Source organism: Nyctereutes procyonoides, unplaced genomic scaffold, assembly GCF_905146905.1.
Source record: "Nyctereutes procyonoides isolate TBG_1078 unplaced genomic scaffold, NYPRO_anot_genome, whole genome shotgun sequence".
Lineage (NCBI taxonomy): Eukaryota > Metazoa > Chordata > Mammalia > Carnivora > Canidae > Nyctereutes > Nyctereutes procyonoides.
The window spans coordinates 1377844-1397105 of NW_026575042.1; the positions used below are offsets into that span (position 1 = coordinate 1377844).

Genomic DNA, 19262 nt, shown 5'->3' on the forward strand with positions numbered 1-19262 from the left:
CCCAATGGAGTTTTTGTAATAGATAATAAAGAAGCACACAATGAATGAATCACTTGATTTAATTTTAAAAGCATGTTAGTAATTCACATTAGAACAAATCTGCATGATGTTTACAACAAAAGCATATCACATATTTAAACCTAATAAGGCTATACTTTGCACCTCACCATGGCAAATTACCAGATAAAACATAGGAAATGACACTGAGACAGAAAATCAACATCTTAGTAAAAATCAAGACTCCTTTGCTGAACACTGTGAAAAGCAACTTACCAGCTTCTTTGCATTGGTAAAAAGCAAGCACTAAAAGCAAAGCCCTTTGTTCTCAATCAAAAAGTCAACTTATATATGCTCCACACACTTTAAATCGTTTTTTATGACAAAATGATCAGGTTTTACCTTATTCCTGGACAGCTGATATATGGGTTGCACCATTATCTATTAAAAAGTATTTAATAATCTATATTCAACTTTTTTTCCTCTAAAGTAACATAAGTAACATTGAGTCATCCACCTAATACATTCTGGGTCACATCAACTGGACTGAAGCTGATCTGAGTCTGTCCTACTGCTACTGCAAAATAAAGGCATCCCTGAGCAGGCAAAACAACAAAATGAGCCAACTTCCAGATCCCAACTCTTTCCCCTAAAATGAGGCCAGATCAGCATGGGGGAGGGGGATGGCCACTGTTGGGAAAGGAAGCAGAGGGGATGCTGCCAGCCAGTGCAACCTGACACACACAATGCAGATGTTACCACAGCTATCAATCTTCTCCCAACTGTAGTATCATTACCTACATAAAATATTTCCTTATCAAGTAACTGAAAACCATTCCAGACACGCTGTCTTCTGGGCTCTCACAAACACCCAGGACAGAGAGGAACAGATACCAGCCCCATTCTGTAGGCTGGAACAGGAACGCAATATAGTATCAACTTGCCCAAGGGCGAGCACTGCCAGGAGGTGATGGCCAGAGGTGGCTGCCCTGTGAGGGACCCTGAGCAAGCCAGATGGACTGAACTGCTTGTCCCTAAGCAAGGTCCTGGTCAAAATGATCCTCTCATATCAGCCCTCAATGGAATCAAACTCCAGTCACAATTCATATAATTACATTACAGGCAACACCATCCAAAGAGGGTAATGAGCAAAGTCAATTTAATTATCATTATTATATGAGTCCCCTGACAAAATCAGGACCAGTGTGTAGACATACTTATCAGAAAATACAGCAACTTCAAGCTTGTGACACTCTAGCAAACGACATTAACATGTGCATCGTTCACCTGTTGGTCTAGAGGTAAAGAGCAAAGGTGTGTCAACAGGACTCCCCTAGATTCTGCCCTGTAGTACCCAGCTGCTGGGTGGTAGATTGTTCAACAGAGAGAAGTCCGGCAGGTCCTCTCTGAGCTGATGGGATCAACATGCTTCTTTGTTTTTTTTTAAGATTTTATTTATTTATTTATTTATTTATTTATTTATTCATTCATTCATTCATTCATTCATTCATTCATGAGAGACACAGAGAGAGAGACAGAGACACAGGCAGAGGGAGAAGCAGGCTCCATGCAGGGAGCCCAAAGCAGGACTCGATCCAGGACCCTGGGATCACACCCTGAGCAGAAGGCAAACACTCAATCACCCAGGCGTCCTGATCAACATGCTTCTATGCACTTACTCAGGTCCTTGCCTTTAAATGGTTGATAGGGACTCAGGAGTCCTGAAAACCCTCTGGTTCAAAGTGGGGCTGAACTGGAGTAAGCTGGAGGGTATGAGCTACGGAAGGGAATGTCCATGTCCCACATAACTCTGGAGAATACAGCTCTATCACTTGCACAGCTCCACCCACTGGCCTAGACACATTTCTGCACTGAGCTCTCCTTGCCCTTACTGTGCCACTCCCCCCAAAGACCAGTATTACCCCATTTTATAGTAAAGATACTGAGGATGGCAGGACAGGCCAGTAGCAAAAACAAAATCCCTGGACATCTCATCTACTGCTCTATTTACCAAACCCTGAGGCCTATTATAAGTGCATGGAGTCTCCTAAGTCCTAGAGAATCACTGTACTTAGAAAGGTTTTTTTTTAAGGGAAAATGGTTTAACATGGACTTATTATCCTTGTGGCATATTATGCTTCCATCTAAATGCAATATCCAACCCAAGTGAGGGATATCCTATAGGAGCCCAGATATCCACAGGGTCTCACCATCCACTTCCAAGGACCAGCAGGTGCAGGTAGAAAGGGCTGTGTGCATGGTATCTCCTGGACCAGGAGTGGTGCCCAGTGTGAGGACTCCTGGCACAGCCACGGTCAAGGCTGCTAGACAGACTTGAGGCTGAGTCTGCAGAGGAAGGGGGCCCTGAAGGAGCCCAGGTATAGGTGCCCGTTGTACTCGTGCACTTCGCTGACGTAGGAGGCCACCTGCCCAGTGGGATCGTGCAAGCTTCTCCGGAAGGCCCCGCTGTTGCTGAGTTCTAGTACGAGGCTGTACCGTGGTACAAACTTCATCACAGTCTCCTGACTAAACAGCTGGGAGGGAAGCACAGTGTGAGGAGAGGTTAATTTCTGACCAAGAGAGCAGCGTGAGCAGATCAGGCCTTTACTCAGTTGAATTTTGTTTTTCACAGATGCCATATCCCCTCACCATCTTGTTAAGGACCCAGCTCCTCCAGTGACAGGAAAGCCGCACAGAACAGAGCCAGGTTAAACCAGCTCCCTGCCCCTGGCAGAGGGCCTGTTGCTCTGCAGGCCTCTCCCACTTCTGCCCCCAGGCAGAGCAGGCCAAGGAGACTCCTGTCACCTGCATCCAGAGCAAGGCAAGCCCAGCACAAACTTTCCAACAGTCCTCTCCATGGTGCCTACCAGACCCAGTGCAGATGCCACTCTGGATGACCTGGCTGAACTGAGAGAAGGATTTAGGGCTCCTCACATCCAAGGAAAACATAACATTGAAGCCAGGGCCACAGTGACGTGGACCCCAGAATGCCAGGTTAAAACCAGCACAGCCTAACCAGAATAAACGCCAAGCCCTCAGGCTAGATATAGAATATTTCATATGTGCAAGGTACAAATGATGGAGATTGTGAGAGTGGTTCATGTTAAAGAGAAAAGACCTGGACAGGTTAAATGAATGTGTCCTTGCCCTCCACCGCTTCCCTGCCGCTGATCCCTGGCAGCTCTACCTGAAGCCAATGTAGAGATAGATGGAGGGAAACACCTCCATGCTGAGCGAGGCACCCTCTAGGAGACCTGTGGCTCAGCTGGGTCAAGGGACACACAGGGCTACTGAAGGGTTTTAAGGAGAGAAACCGGAGAGTGAGATATGTAATTTCCGACAGAGCAGGACACCCGGGAGGAAATGATGACAGTATGCTACTGCATAAGGCCAATGAGTGAAAATTAATAGGCAGATGTCTACCTTTTAATGTAAGAGGAAACAGCCAAACAACTGTAAATATCCAATGAATAATGTCTCCTAATCATTGGAAAGGTCTAAACAGTCATACAAGTTGATTATGTTCTAGAAAGTTCTATGGCAATCAAAGTTGATTATAGCTTAAAATACCCCATAAGGCTTCCCATAGCCCATGAAATGCCACCTATTTCAGTGCTAGGTCCTCTCTTCTCTGCTCTCCCCATCTTATCCCCTAAGACATCACACCCTTTCTCCTAGGTTTAAGCTGCTTTCCCAGAAAGCTCTCAAATCTCCACCCCAATTTCCAACCCCTGGTACTGACCCATCTTCACTGGGACTTTCTAACAGCTCTTCAAACTTGTCAGATACCTTGGCTAGGGAGACAGGGCCCCTGACATCATCTGCTGATGCTGAGAACCCAGCCCTCATGCCTGATCCCTTCTCTCCAGAACCTGCCAGCCCGGCACCACAGGGTCTTGTCATGTGCTATGTATGTACCACCCCGCACTCCAGGCTCTGCCTCACCACCTTTCCTGGCTGCTGCAGCCTCCTCCACACCAGGCTCTTCATAGCCAGAGAAGCCATGCTATAGGCTGCCCTTCACATACTGGTCTCTTTAAAACTTTGTGCTACATAATGCCCTGAAGTGGCTTACAGGGCCCAGCAAGGTAGGTATGTGCAGAGGCTGGAACCACTTATGGCCCAGACCACAAGTCAGTCCAAGCAGGGTTAGGGAGAGTACACACTGGGGGAAGGGAGAGGGCAGTAGGGCAGTGGCACAGAATAGGGCCACAGTGGGGTGGCCTGGCACAGGCTGGCAGAGCCCAGACAGTGTAAGGAGGGTGTTTACCTGGTGCCCGTCAACGCAGCCATCAATGGCCTCATGTGGTTGAGAAGAAAGGCCCAGCAGGGGATGCTAGAGTCCTAGCAGGGGCCTGTGATGGGGGACAATGGCCACAGATAGGTGACGTTCAGGAAATCTGATCAAGCAGGTATGAAGGATAATAGGATCTAGATGTTTCACTATCAGAGAAGGGAAGTACTAATATGGAAGTGAAGAAAACTAGAATCCCGTAGTATGGAACTGGAAGCCAAAATAGCATCTATTATAGTTTTCAATTAAAATAAACAGATGATGAATAAATGAACATGTATAAACATGTGTATGTACACCATATATATATTTGACCCTTGAACAACACTGGTCTGAACTGCAGCAGATCTACCTATATGTAGATTTTTTGGATAAATACAGTGCCATAAATGTATTTTCTCTTCCTTATAATTTTTTAATAATATTCTTTCTCTAGCTTACTTTATTGTAAGAATACAATATATAATACACATAACATACAAATTATGTATTAATCAAGTGTCTGTTATTGGTGAGGCTTCTGGTCTACAGTAGGCTGTTAGTAATTAGGTCTTCGAGGAGTCAAAGATTATATGCAGATTTCTGACTGCACAGGGGCCAAATCCCCTAACCCTCATGTTGTTCAAGGGTCAAATGTATTTTTATATCTATGAATATATGTGCATATGTTCCCGGTTTTTCTGTTGAGGGGGGCTGGGGGCAGCAATACACCAAAAGCAGTGTGCACGTGTAGCACTAGATCCCTCTAGAAGGAACCAGGACTCCTGCAGAAGTGGTCAACTACAGAGCTGAGGCATGATAAGCCTGAACAATGAATGGTGCCAGAGACTAAGGAACCACTCCAAAACTGGTAGGGACATGTGCAAAGCTCAAGGACCACCCTGAAGAGACTCCCACTGGCCACAGCCAGACAATTTGAGCCTCAAAATAAATAATGGCAATAACAGCTTATAACCCACTGAAAAAAGGATAGGCAATCATGAGATTATACTGATATTTACTTATTTAAAAAGTACCTCCCCACAAAATACTTTTTAATTACAAGTGCAAAAAGAATGACTTCACAATGGGGAAGCCCGGTGGCATTCAGCACTGAATCAGGTGGCCAACACTGCCACCACCAGTATGGGACAAGCTGACATCACATGCCTCCTGACAGGACATACTGAGAACACACATCACTTCTGTAGTCTTGCCACCACAGATGTAGAACCTAAATCTAATCATGAGACATGCCAGATGACCCAAATGGAGGAACATTGTACCACATAACTGACCTGTAATTTTGAAAAAGATCAAGACTGAGGAGCTGTCCAGACTGAAGCAGAATAAAGAGACATGACAACTGAAGGCCACACCTCATCCAGGTCAAATGCTCTGTTATAAAGGATATCACTAGAGCAAGTACTTGCCCAAACCCTAATGATGACAGGGCACCAGGTTAGCAACTTATTTGCAAATACTTCAAGGAAAGAAGTTCTTTGTATCCTCTTGCTACTTTTCTAAGTCTGATACTGTCTCAAAACTAAAAACAAACACAAATCCTCAATAATTTCAATTACATTTAGGGTAAGATCCCACAACTGGCCTGGCCTTCTTCAAAATCCCTGTCCTAAAACAAACAACAACAAAAAACAACAACAACAAATCTGAAAAAACTCAAAAAAGAAAATCACCTCACCATTCTGCCTCCTTCCAGGTCCCAGTGGGAACAGATGCTGGCTCTCAAGCCAACGAGGCAAAAAGAAAGGATGAATTATTTTTGAACAGATGGGGATTTTCCACAGTGACTCACGGAACTTGAAACAAAAAGGAAAGCCATGGGCCAGCCTGACAGAGCAGGTGCCTGCAGCCCCTCCACAGGGCCTAGACACAGGGCCCAGCACTATACAGACTCAGTAATTGCTGCCTGGTACCTTCAAGGGCCTTAACTTACAATTATTTTAATATCTACTCAATATTCAATATCCAATACCAATTTCACACATCTATTCAGCCTGTGAAACGGAGCTTGTTGGAAATGAAGATTTCTGGATAATGGAAGTACCTATACTGAGAGGCTCCTCATCCACAGTGTAAAATGTGGAGTTACACTGGAAGTCACTGGGGGAAAGGCTGTGTTAAAGGGTCTGAGTGGCTGGCCATTTGTGAGGGTGGGTGATTTTTTTTTTTTTTTTTAATGAAAACGAGTTTGGTGTGCTAAGAAGTAAAAGGTCAAGATCCTATGGGGGTGGGGGTGTATGGCTGACATGAAGGTTTCAGAAAGCAGGAGGAGCCAGGGTGGGTTGGGGGCCAAGGACAGTGGTCTCCATGTGAGGCCGCAGGAAGGCATGCTTGGTAACATTTGAGGAGCACAGCAGTGTGGTGTGCAGGGCCCCATTTGAAGGCCAAGTTGCAGGGTATATGCAGAGGGGAGAAGGCCTGTGATAGCCATCACAGAGGGGCACGTGTGATTGACAGGACATGACGGTAAGGGTGATGGTAAAAATATCCAAAGAAACCAGAAGGGCAACATCAAAGAGTTCAAGTGTTTCCATTTACATCTCAGGCTGAATCATAAAATGTGTTTTAAAGAAGTCACTAAAAGTGGGGTGCCTGGGGCTCAAACGGTTGAGCTTCCAACCCTTGACTCTGGATTTCAGGGTGAGGCATGATCTCAGGGTCTTGAGACTGAGCCCTGCATCAGGCTTCTTGCTGGGTGTGGAGCCTGTAAGATTTTCTCTCCTCCTCTCTCCCTCGCCCCTCCCCACTGCTTGCTCACACACATGCTTGCTCATTCTCTATATTAAAAAAAAGTCACTAAAGTACAAAATATAAGCAGCACAAAAATTTTTTAGAGCTACAAAGTTCAAAAAAGACGTAATCAGATGCATTTTTATTTTGTGTTTTAGAATTATAGTTTTCATAGTTACCTTAAAAATCATTCTTTTAATATAGGGTCTCTCAGATAAGAAATCCAACATAGAAAACCCAGGGTTGGAGCGAATGGTTGCCATGCCGACCCAGTACCCTCCAGAGCTGCTGGGTCTGATGTTGTCTGGAAATCCAGGCAGGTTCTCCAGGAACAGATCAGCCCCTCCCTTCATCAGGCCTGACACGTAGAATCTGAAAAATTCACCCAAGCAAGTGGTGAGCAGTGGCCCCCCAACTTAAGGAAAAATTTTAGTCAAGCATCAAAATGGTCTTGGTTTCCAATTGATTTACAACTGTAAATGTGTCCACCCTGAAGGAAGGTACAGGATGCTGAAAGAGGCCCTTACCAGCCTGGGGCACAGCTAGAAGCAGTAGCAGGGAGACAGTCCACCCCATAGGGAAAGGGACCAGGATGTGTGGTCAGCATTAAATCGAGACTCTCCCAGGCTACAACTTTCAAGCAGGCTGAGATGGGAGAGAAAGAAAAGCCATCCCTGAATTTTACTGCCTCCATTGCCACACAAAGAAGGTGCCCTGCCCCATTTCCCATCAAGTAGCTCAACATCTCCTAGCCCAAAACCTGGCCGGGCCAGGGCAAGCAAGCTCTGGCACGCTCCCACAGCTCGGCAGGTGCCGCACGCACCTTCTTATCCTCGCCATTGTCGTCTCAGCCACCAGGACAAAGTCCTCCTCAGGAGAAAGCTGCACTCCGTTAGGGAACCGCAACTGGTCCAGTAAAACCTTCACTTCCTTGGTCTCCATGTCATACTCTAGCAGACTGTGGGGTGCCAACAGCAAACACTCAGGCGGGAGAGTCCAGGACCCCTGCCAAGTTGGAGCCTCGCTCCCCTCTGAGCCACAGGCAGTGTGCCTGTGAAGGGGATCCTCACAACCCAGTGACAAGGCCTCTGGTGCTCCTCTGCCCAGACCTGACTCCAGGCTGCCCCCTGGAGGCCTCTCCCATGCAGAGCAGACCCTAAGCATCCTCTTCCAGAGACATGCCCCCCCTTCTCCGGGCCCCAGTCCTTTTCCTCGCTGAGATGGGAGCTGGCTTAGCACCAGGGACGGCCCTCATGGCTCCAGCCTCAAATATGTCCCCCTTGGGAGAGATGCCCTGAAACCGAGGCCAGCCTGGGAGGTGTCACCCAGAGTGCCTAGACCACATGCTCAGATGCACTGGCCTGTTTTAATTTCATTTTTTCAAAGGAAAGTGAGAGCATCTTGCTCTGTTGTGTTGCATCCATCACCTCTTTCCAGAAGTCATGAAAGTCCTACCTCAAAAGCTGCAATATCATGCTCAGAAATACTCCAATGACTCCCACAAATAAGCTGTGCCGAAGTCACCCTGCCTGATGATCTCACTGAGTAGAAGATCTAAAATGAACACTCACCGCCCATCATCCGTTCCCTCCATAACCAGAAGCAGATAATCTCGTCTCTGCCATTTGCTGCTAGAATCCGTAAAATAAATCTTCTTCCCATCCTGAGTGATTGTAAGATCATTCACAAAGGACATTTTCCTCCCCTCAATGGGTGTCTCAGAGGAGATGAGCAGTTTCACTTCACCTGAAGTAGGAAGAAAGGAAAGGAGAGGAGAGAGGAAGTGTGGGAGGAGCAAAGAAGAAAAGAAAGAATGAAATAATGGAAGAAAGAAGGAAAGGAGGGAGGAAAAGACCCGTTTTCATTCTAAGAACCTGTATGTCAATAATTTCAAAGTCTCAATCAGCCTACCTGATTTAAAAGGAAAAACTAAAATGAGCTTCTTCCCCATGTCATATGCCAGTAGATTTATTCCCTCTCCCAGTAACAAAGTGTCTTTCTTTCTTTCAGCTGTTAAGTGATGAATGTTTTTACATTGACTTCATTAAGGGCAGAATCCTTCCTGTAAAGATGAGGCCCTCTTTCTTTTATTGAGACCAACTGATTTTCAAAAATCTATTAAAAATCTTAGGTGAAAAAAAAAAATCTTAGGTGAAAGGCAACTGACTATCTTTTGGTTTGCTTGAAGGAAATACAAATTGTTCCATTTACCTGGTTTTAAATACAGAAATAGTGACAGCTTTTAAAAATAGGAGAATAAGAGATCCCTGGGTGGCGCAGCAGTTTAGCGCCTGCCTTTGGCCCAGGGCACGATCCTGGAGACCCGGGATTGAATCCCACGTCGGGCTCCCGGTGCATGGAGTCTGCTTCTCCCTCTGCCTGTGTCTCTGCCTCTCTCTCTCTCTCTCTGTGTGACTATCATAAATAAATAATAAATTTAAAAAAAAAAAAAGGAGAATAACCATGTATGGAGTGCTGCGCTATCTCTATACACAATCTCATTTACACCCTCACAGAATCCCACAAGGCAGGCACTACCATTAGCCCTGTTTCATGGATAAGTAACCTGTGCACAGAGAGGTTAAAGCATCTCCAGGGTCACACAGCCAACAAATCACAGAGCGGTGCTACCCAGAGCCCCAGGCACCCCCCAAGATAACAAATTCTCCTGCTGAAGCATGTACAGAGAGAAAACTAGGAGGACGTGGACAAAGAACAAAGGAAAAGACAGACACAGAAAAGAAACAAGAAGACAAGACAGAGAGAGACACCGAAAAATAAAGACACGAAGAGGAGTTCTAACCAAACATTTTGAGGAATAGACCCTGTGGCTAAAAAAACAGGAAATTAGGATATTGACCAAATGCAGTCATGAATTCCATGGCCGCTGATATGTGCAGACAACACTTCCGGTACTATTCAATGGATTAAAAAATATTAGAGAGTCTCCAGTAGTCTGAACAAATTCCATTGGATCCACTTATGCACTTATCGTTTAAAACATCTGAAATCATCACAGAAGAAAATAAGGCATTGTTACATACGTTTCCAAGGATTTACTTCAAATAGTCCCTTATATGCATCAGCCACAAACAGGGTTCCATTGGGTCCCACCCGGATACCCAGGGGCCTCCCACAAGCAGGCTCATCATCTCGGGTTTCTAGGGAAACAAACGGGTAGGAATCAGTGGCTGGTCCCAGATTCTACCTATGCCTCCAAGTATTTCATCGATCCCTTCCCAAATACACATAGTGCTATTCAAAACAAAAAAGCCCATGACATTAGACACAGACCCACCCCCTAGTATTCCAGCCCCCTCAGAACTCATGACAACTGCCTGATGGATCCAGAGGGACCACCTGAGAATATGGATCTGAACATATGAACGACAGCTGGTACCCAAGAATCGCATTCCCAAGACTTGAACAGTTAACTCAGGGACTTCACCAGGAGCCAGGGCCCAACTCTAGAATTCCCCCAGGGCCTCAAGAAATGGTGAGTTTATTTTTTTTTTTTTTATTTTTTTAGAAATGGTGAGTTTAATCCCAATAGTCTGATCTGAACACTGTGCTCATTTAGGGTCTTAGCAGTTTTCCCTCCACCTGGCTTCAAGGGAGAACTACTATTTTATCTCTCAAATTACTATCTATACCCTTTTAAACCTGTGGCAATACGAATTTATTATAGGTGTGTTTACTGCAGGGCTCTATATGCAAGGGTGCTTATGTAAGCTGCAGGGTACTTTCTGTGGGGCACTTACTACAGAGTTGCTTACTGCAGGGTGTTCAGTCCAGGGTGCTTTCTACAGAGGTGCTTACTGCAGAGTGCTTTCTATGGGGTGCTCACTGCAGAGTGATCTAGTGCAGAGTGCTCTAGTGCAGGGTGCTTACTGCACAGGTGCTTACTACAGGGTGCTTACTGCAGAGGTGCTCAGTGTAGCATGCTTAACTGCAGGGTGCTTTCTACAGAGGTGCTTTCTATGGGGTGCTTACTACAGAGTGCTCTAGTGTAGGGTGCTTTCTGCAAGGTGCTGACTGCAGAGTGCTCAATGAAGGGTGCTTTCTGCAGGGGCACTTACTGCAGAGGTGCTTACTACGGAATCCTTACTGCAGGACATTTATAGGATCGGTAAACTCCCAAAATAGAGTTGAAAAGGCAGCTTGAAAAAACGAATATAGAGTATGATTCCACCACAAAACCACAGTACTCATGAACAAAAAGAGATCTGAAAAGCTATGCACTAAAATGAAGACTCTGAGGTGACTTTTAACTTTCTTCTTTGTACAGTGAAAATGCATCAGGAACAATGTTTCCGCATGCAAGTAATAACATAGCCAACTAGCCAACTACTCTTCCATAGCAGCACTCTGACAATAGCTATTAATCTTCAAAGTTACCTCAAGTGTGTACACAGGCCACTATGGAATGGAGGGGAGGAGGGGGTCCATAAAGTAACCAGCAGGTGTGGGCCACTGCCTGGCTGGCAAACTGTACCTGCACAGTCACAATCAGGTACCATGAGGTCCAGGGACCACATGGCAAATGAAGAGCTGGTGGTAATGCCCAGGTCAGACTCTATCTGCTAGGTGGTCAGGAGCTCTATTTCTCCAAGGGTGAACCTGACTTCTAGCTCCGCACAACCATTCAGCACCTTTCTCAGTGATGGCAGACATACATGGGGGAGGGTTGGCAGTCACTGACTTACTGCATGGGCCCGAACCAAACCGGGCGATGGTCTCTACTTCACCATTTTCAAGTTTTACAATCCGGCCATCTGCCGTACCAGTAAACATCACATCTGTTTTAAAAAATAAAAAGGAATAAGAGAGTTACTAGATTTGCCTAAGAACTGTGATCATACTGCCTTCTACAACAGAGGTGGCTTGTTTGTATTTTTCGTCTCTAAAAGAAAATGGCAGCTCTGAAGATGAAGGAAAAGTGATGCCTGAGTCCTTAAAGCACACAGTGATAAAGCCATGGGGGCCTGGGGCACTGGCATGTGGATTTGAACCTGACACTCGAGCAAGGGTACAGAGATGCCAGTCTGAAGAAAACTGTGAGGATTTTCCACTCTCAAAAGAGCATGGACTCTCAGGGTGACACTCAGCACTCAGGGAAATGTGTTCATGTCTGCCTCAGGCTGATGTCTGCTGCTGATGCTGATTATATACAACTAAAGGGGAAGAACTGCTAAGAAGTCCCTTGGGATAAAACTAAAGCACAGTAAGTGCTCAGTTTATCAATACATATACTAGAACTGGAACAATATAGATATTAGCATGTCCCTGCATAAAGATGACATGCAAATTCATGGAACATTCCATTGTTTTTGAATGTATATGGGCAAATTCTATGGCAACTAGTAAAACAATTTTTTAGAAAAAAGTATAATTGATATGCTAAACAAGAAGGCAAAATGGGATCATAAAATGGTCAATTAAAACTATAAAAGTTAGGGCAGCCTGGGTGGTTCAGTGGTTTAGCGCCGCCTTCAGCCCAGGGCGTGATCCTGGAGACCCGGGATCGAGTCCCACGTTGGGCTCCCTGCATGGAGCCTGCTTCTCCCTCTGCCTCTCTTTCTCGCTCTCTGTGTCTCTCATGAATAAATAAATAAAACCTTTAAAAAAAAACTATAAAAGTTAGCTATACTTGTGAATACAGCATCATGTCCAAACTTGTCAAGTCACTAAGTTGTACATGACACAATGTAACACTCTGTGTCAACTATACTAAACAACTATAAAAGGCAGAATGTGAAGACAAAAGTAGGAACAAAAAACAAAGGAATAGAAAATGGTAATAATTATGGTAAATGTTAATCCAACTGTATCAATTATCACTTTAAACATCAGTGGTCTAGGGACACCTGGGTGGCTCAGCAGTTGAGCCTCTGCCTTTGGCCCGGGGCATCATCCTGGAGTCCCAGGATCAGGCTCCCTGCTTCTCTCTCTGCCTATGTCTCTGTCTCTGTCTCTCTCTCTCTCTCTCTCTCTCTCTCTGTCTCTCCCATGAATAAAAAATCAAATATTTTTTTTAAAAATCTATAAACATCAATAACCAATTAAAAAACAGAGACCGGGATCCCTGGGTGGCGCAGCGGTTTGGCGCCTGCCTTTGGCCCAGGGCGCGATCCTGGAGACCCAGGATCGAATCCCACGTCGGGCTCCCGGTGCATGGAGCCTGCTTCTCCCTCTGCCTGTGTCTCTGCCTCTCTCTCTCATTCTGTGTGACTATCATAAATAAATAAAAAAAAAATTAAAAAAAAAAAAAACAGAGACCCTCAGAGTACATCAAAAAACAAGACCCAATTACATATCATCCACAGGAAACCCACTTTAAATGTAAGGACACACTTAGATTAAAAATAAAGATAGAGTAAGATATGCCATGCCAATACTAATCAAAGGAAAGGGAGTAGCTGTATTAATCTTAGACAGATCCAACTTCAGAGAAAAGAACATCATCAGAGATAAAGAAGAACATGACACACAATAAAGGGTCAATCTTCCTAAAAGATATAATAAGCTTTAACATGTATGTGCCTGATAACCAATCATCAAAATCCATGAAGCAACGCTGATAGAAATGCAAGCAGCAACAGATAAATACACTATGAGAGTTGAAGATTTCAGCATCTCTCAATCAGAAATGGACAAGTTCTATAGACATAAAATCAGTATGTACGTAGTTGAACGCAACAGCATCATTGAACTAGATACAATTGACCTCTATCTCCTACTCATCCAAATACAGCAGAATACACATTGTTCTTAAGCTCACATGCAACATTCAGCAAGACAGACCACAATCTGAGCCATAAAACACAACCTTAACAAATTTAATAGAATAGATATCATACATTGCTCTCAGAATATAACAGAATTAAAATACAAATTAATACAGAAAGATGGCTGGAAGCTAAAATACTTGAAGATTAAACAACACACTTCTAAATAATTCACAGTTCAAAGAAGAAATCTCAAGATACATTGCAGAACATTTTGAACTAAATGAAAATGAAAATACAACTTAGCCAAACCTGTAGGATGCAGTGAAAGCAGTGCTTAGGGAGAAATTTATGCAGCATTGAATGCATATACTAGGAAATAAGTAAGACCTAAAATCGATCACCTAAGTATCCATCTTAGGAAACCAGGAAAAGAAAAATAAACCCAAGATAAGCAGAAGAAAGAAATAATAAATAAAAACTAGAGCAGATATCAATGAAATTGAAAACAGGAAATCAAAAGAGAAAAATCAACAAAACCAAAAGGTGGTTCTTTGAAAAAAATCAATAAATGATCATCTTTTTGCTAGGCTAAGTTAAAAGGAGAAAAGATACAAATTACTAACAACAAAAATGAAAAAGGGAACATACTTACAGACCCTGTGGACATAAAAGTATAATAAAGGAATATCATAAATAGTTTTATGCTCACAAATTTGGTAACCTAGATGAAATAAACCAGTATTTTGAAAAACACAATCAACCAAAACTCAAACAGGAAGAAACAGACTATTTGACCAGGCCTGTATCTATTGAAGAAATGAGTCAGTAACTAATAACCTTCCAAAAGAGAAAGCACAAGGCTTTCACCAATGAATTCTACCAAACAATTAAGGAAAAAATGACACCAATTCTCTACAATCTCTTCCAGAAAATAAATGGGAATACTTCCTAACTCATTCTATGAAACCAACATTATCCTAATGCCAAAACCAGACAGTCATTACAAAACACTACGACCATAAATGGGTGTTGAATTTTGTCAAATGATTTTCTGCAGCTGTAGATATGATCATGTGACTTTTCTTTAACCTGTTGATATTATGGATTTTAAGTGATTTTCAAATGCTGAACTAGCCTTGCATGTCTGGGATAAATCCCACTTGACTGAGGTATACTTTTCATATATTGTTAGATTTGATTTGCTAATATTTTGGTGAGGATTTTACATTTTTTATTAAGATTTTATTTATTTATTTGAGAGAGAACATGAGCATGAGCAGCAAGGAGGGGCAGAGGGAGAGGGAGAGGGAGAGGCAAACTCCCTGCTGAGCAGGGAGCAGAGTGTGGGGCTCAATTCCAGACCTGGGATCATGACCTGAGCCAAGGCAGACACTGAACAAACTGAGCCATCCAGGTGTCCCAGATTTTTGCATTTGTGTTTATGAGATATCTTGGTCTGTAGTTTTTCAGCAAATTAGAAATAGAAGGGCACTTCCTCAACTTGACAAAGAACATCTACAAAATACCTACAGCTAACATCATAATTATTGGTGACAAACTTGGAAGCTTTCCCACTAAGATGAGGAGCAAAACCAAGTATGTCCTTCCTCACCACTCCTTTATAATATTACGCTAGAAGTCCTGGCTAATGCAATAAGAGAAGGAAGAAATAAATCTGTCTTTGTTCACAGATAATGACTGTTTATGTAGAAAATCACAAAAAGTCTACAACAAACAACAACAAAACTAGAATAAGTGATTATTATAGCAAAGTTTCAGGACACAAGGATAATATGCAAAAGTCAATTTTTTCCTATATACCAGCAACAAACAAGTAGAATTTAAAATTAAAAACAGAATAGGGCAGCCTGGGGGGCTCAGCAGTTTAGCACCACCTTCAGCCCAGGGTGTGACCCTGGAGACCCGGGATCAAGTCCCACATCAGGCTCCCTGCGAGGAGCCTGCTTCTCCCTCTGCCTGTGTCTCTGCCTCTCTTTCTCTCTGTGTCTCTCATGAATAAATAAAATCTTTTTAAAAAATAAAATAACATAAAAAATAAAAACAGAATAGCATTTACATCAGCACCCAAAAGAATAAAATATTTAGGTCTAAATACAGCAAAATATATATAAGATCTGTATGAAGAAAACTATAAAACTCTGATGAAAGAAATCAAAAAACTAAAATGGAAAGATATTCCATTTCACGGATAGGATGATTTAATATTATGAAAAGGTTAGTTCTTCCCAACTTGATTTATAGATTCAAATCAATCCCAATCAAGGTCCAGTAAATTATTTTGTATACATCCTAAAACTGATTCTAATGTGTTTATATGGAGAAGCAAAAGATCCAGAATGGCCAACACAATACTAAAGAAGAACAAAGTCAGAGGACTGACAGTACTTGACCTCTGGACTTATTATGCTACAGTAACCAAGACATTGTGGTAATGGCAAAAGAATTAGAATAGTTCAATGTAACAGAATAGAGTCCAGAAATAGACCTACATAATCAGCTGATCTCTCAAAATACAATCTTACACAATATACTGCAATACAATGGAGCCATTTTCCACAAATAGTGTTGAAACAACTGAACATCCACATGCAAAAAAATGAATCTGGACACAGACATTACACCCTTCACAACAGTTAACTCAAAATAGATCAGAGACCTGAATGTAAAACATGAAAGTATAAAACTCCTAAAGGATAACACAGGAGAAAATTTAGGTGACTTTGGGTATGGTGATGACTTTTTAGATACAACAGTAAAGGTATAATCGATGAAGAAGTAATTGTTAATTTCATTAAAACAAAACAAAAAAAACTGCTCTGTGAAAGACACTCTCAAGAGAATTAGAAAACAAGCCACAGACTGGGAGAAAATATTTGCAAAATATATAAACAAAATAATACAAAAAACTCTTAAAATAAACAATAAGAAAAGGAAACCAATTTTTAAAATGGCCAAAAGCCTTAGATACTTCACCACAAAAGATATGCAAACGGAAATTAAGCATATGAAAAAGATGCTCAGGGCAGCCCCAGCCTGGTGGCGCAGCGGTTTAGCGCCGCCTGCAGCCTGGGGTGTGATCCTGGAGACCAGGATGGAGTCCGACGTTGGGCTTCCTGCATGGAGCCTGTTTCTCCCTCTGCCTGTGTCTCTGCCTCTCTCTTCGCTCCCTCTGAATGAATAAATAAATAAATCTTTAAAAAAAAAAAAAAAAGAAAAGAAAAAGACGCTCAACATCCTACGTCCATTAGGGAACTGCAAACTGAAACAATGAAATATCACTATACACCTATTAGAATGGCCAAAAAATTTTAAAACACAGACAATACCAAATGCTGATGAAGATGTAGAGCAACAGGAACTCTGATTCACTGCTGGTCAGAATGTAAAATGGTGCAGCCATTTTGGAAGACAGTTTGACAGTTTCTTACAAAACTAAACAGTTTTACAATCCAGCAATTGTGTTCCTTGGTATCTACCCAAATGAGGTGAAAACATAAATCCACACAGAAACCTGCATGTGGATGTTTATAGCAGCCTTATCCATAATTGCCAAAATTTGGAAGTAAACCAAGATGTCCTTCAGTAGGAGAATGGATAAATTGGTACATCCACACATGGAGTATTACTCAGCAATAAAAAAGGAATGAGCTATGAAAGCCAGAAAAAGACATGGAGGAACCTTAAATTCATATTACTAAGTGAAGGAAGCCAATCTGAAAAGGCTACATGCTACATGATTCCAATTATATGACATTCTGGAAAAGGCAAAACTATGGAGACAATAACAAGATCAGTAGTGGCAGAGGTTGCAGGATGGATAAGGTTAAACATGTGGAGCACACAGGATTTTTGAGGATTTTTAGGGCAGTGAAACTACTCTATATGATATTATAACAGCAGATACGTATCATTTGTACGTTTGTCCAAACCTATAGAATATACAACACCAAAAGTGAACCCTAAGGTAACCTATGGACTCCAGATCATAACAACATGTCACTGTAGGTTCATCAATTATAACACATGTTCCCCTCTGGTGCAGGGTGTTGATAATGGAAGAGGCTGTATATAGTGCTCAGAGGAAGTCTTGAGAGAATAAATGATAAATCTCTGTACCTTTCCCTCAATTTTGCTATGAATCTACAATGCTCTAAGAAATAAAATTTATGGCGTACCTAGGTGGCTCAGTTGGTTAAGCATCTGCCTTCAGCTCAGGTCATGATCTCAGGGTCCTAGGATCAAGCCCCAAGTTGGGCTCCCTACTCAGTGGGGAGGGGAGCCTACTTCTTTCTTCCCCTGTGCTTCTCTCCCTGCTGGTGCTCTATCTTTCTCTCTCTCTCTCTCTCAATAAATAAATAAAATCTTAAAAAAAAATGTTAAAGAAATTAAAGCATGTTAATTGGTGATTACTTTCTCCTCATACCTTCCTGAGGCTCCAATGTCAGCAACATGCCAGCCATCCTCCAGGACAACTTCCAAGTGAGAAGTTGAAAGCAGCAGCCCCCTGGGGCTTCCCTATGGTTCTATGCAGGGGGCATAAGAGGCCCCCACTGTGCCTAATCAGAAATGTCACAGAGAGAATAACCAGTTCCTTTAAGGGAAAAAAGGCAAGCCGTGATGCCATGGAGCAATAAGGTGTCAGCCCAAGGGGAAAGGGAAAGGACAAGGAAAACATTCTCTTTGATAGATAACAAAAAATATTACTGTAACTCCTTGAAGTTCTAATTTTAAATACCAGTATTTGTTCTTTACCAAAAGAACAAAATTTGCAAAATTTATTAATAAATGTCAAAGTCAGGGCACCTGGGTGGCTCAGTCGGTTAAGCGTCTGTCTTCAGCTCAGGTCAAGATCCCAGGGTCCTGGGACTGAGCCCCATGTCAGGCTCCCTGCACAGCGGGATCCTGCTCCTCCTCTCCCTCTGCCGCTCACCTTGCTTATGCTCTTTTGCTCTCTCTCCTGCCCTCTCTCAAATAAATAAACAAGTCTTAAAAAAATAAAATAAAATAAACATCAATGTCTTTTGAAGTGAAACTTGAAGTTCTATCATGAAGTGCCTATCCCTCTTACAGTAATTTTGACTCTGCCAGCCCAACAAACCAACTGCCAAAGAATGCACCAGATTTGGTTCCACATCCAACAGGAGGGGAAAGAGAAGTGGTCTGTGCCACTGGGGGACCACCTGCCCTGCCCAAAGTGAAAGAGCACACAGGACACAAAGTCCACCACCGCTTCACAGAAGCACACCATACTCCAGGATGAGGGTGGCCTGCCACAGTAAGCTGCTCAGAAATCCTCACACCATTTTCAGTCCTTCAACTTCTCATTAACTATGTCTTTTGATCCCTGAGGTTCATCTTCATTCTAATAGGCAGAAAATGCCTATTGGCTAGAGACTTAAGAATTAGAATCAGACCCATGTCTAATTCTCAGATTTGGGCAAGTCTGAAGCAGACAGTTAAGTTACCCTTAAACATACCCATCAAGG

At 42.9% G+C, this 19262-nt stretch overlaps 1 protein-coding gene and 1 non-coding gene across 2 annotated transcripts in view; one reads left to right on the top strand and one right to left on the bottom strand.

The window, feature by feature from the left end:
- Positions 1–41: 41 nt before the first annotated feature.
- The window catches only part of APMAP (adipocyte plasma membrane associated protein), a 35145-nt gene continuing 15924 nt past the window's right edge, over positions 42–19262 (bottom strand). Inside the window, exons 4-9 of the mRNA XM_055321560.1 lie at positions 11731–11823; positions 10069–10185; positions 8596–8770; positions 7848–7982; positions 7204–7396; positions 42–2531 (exon numbers count right to left, since the gene is read on the bottom strand). Of these exons, the coding sequence (XP_055177535.1) occupies positions 2322–2531; positions 7204–7396; positions 7848–7982; positions 8596–8770; positions 10069–10185; positions 11731–11823 (923 nt within the window). The 3' untranslated portion in view covers positions 42–2321. The remainder of the gene's footprint in view (positions 2532–7203; positions 7397–7847; positions 7983–8595; positions 8771–10068; positions 10186–11730; positions 11824–19262) is intronic.
- LOC129507442 (U6 spliceosomal RNA) lies at positions 12253–12355 on the top strand. Its single transcript, XR_008664009.1, has one exon. It is a non-coding gene; the product is annotated as a U6 spliceosomal RNA (small nuclear RNA).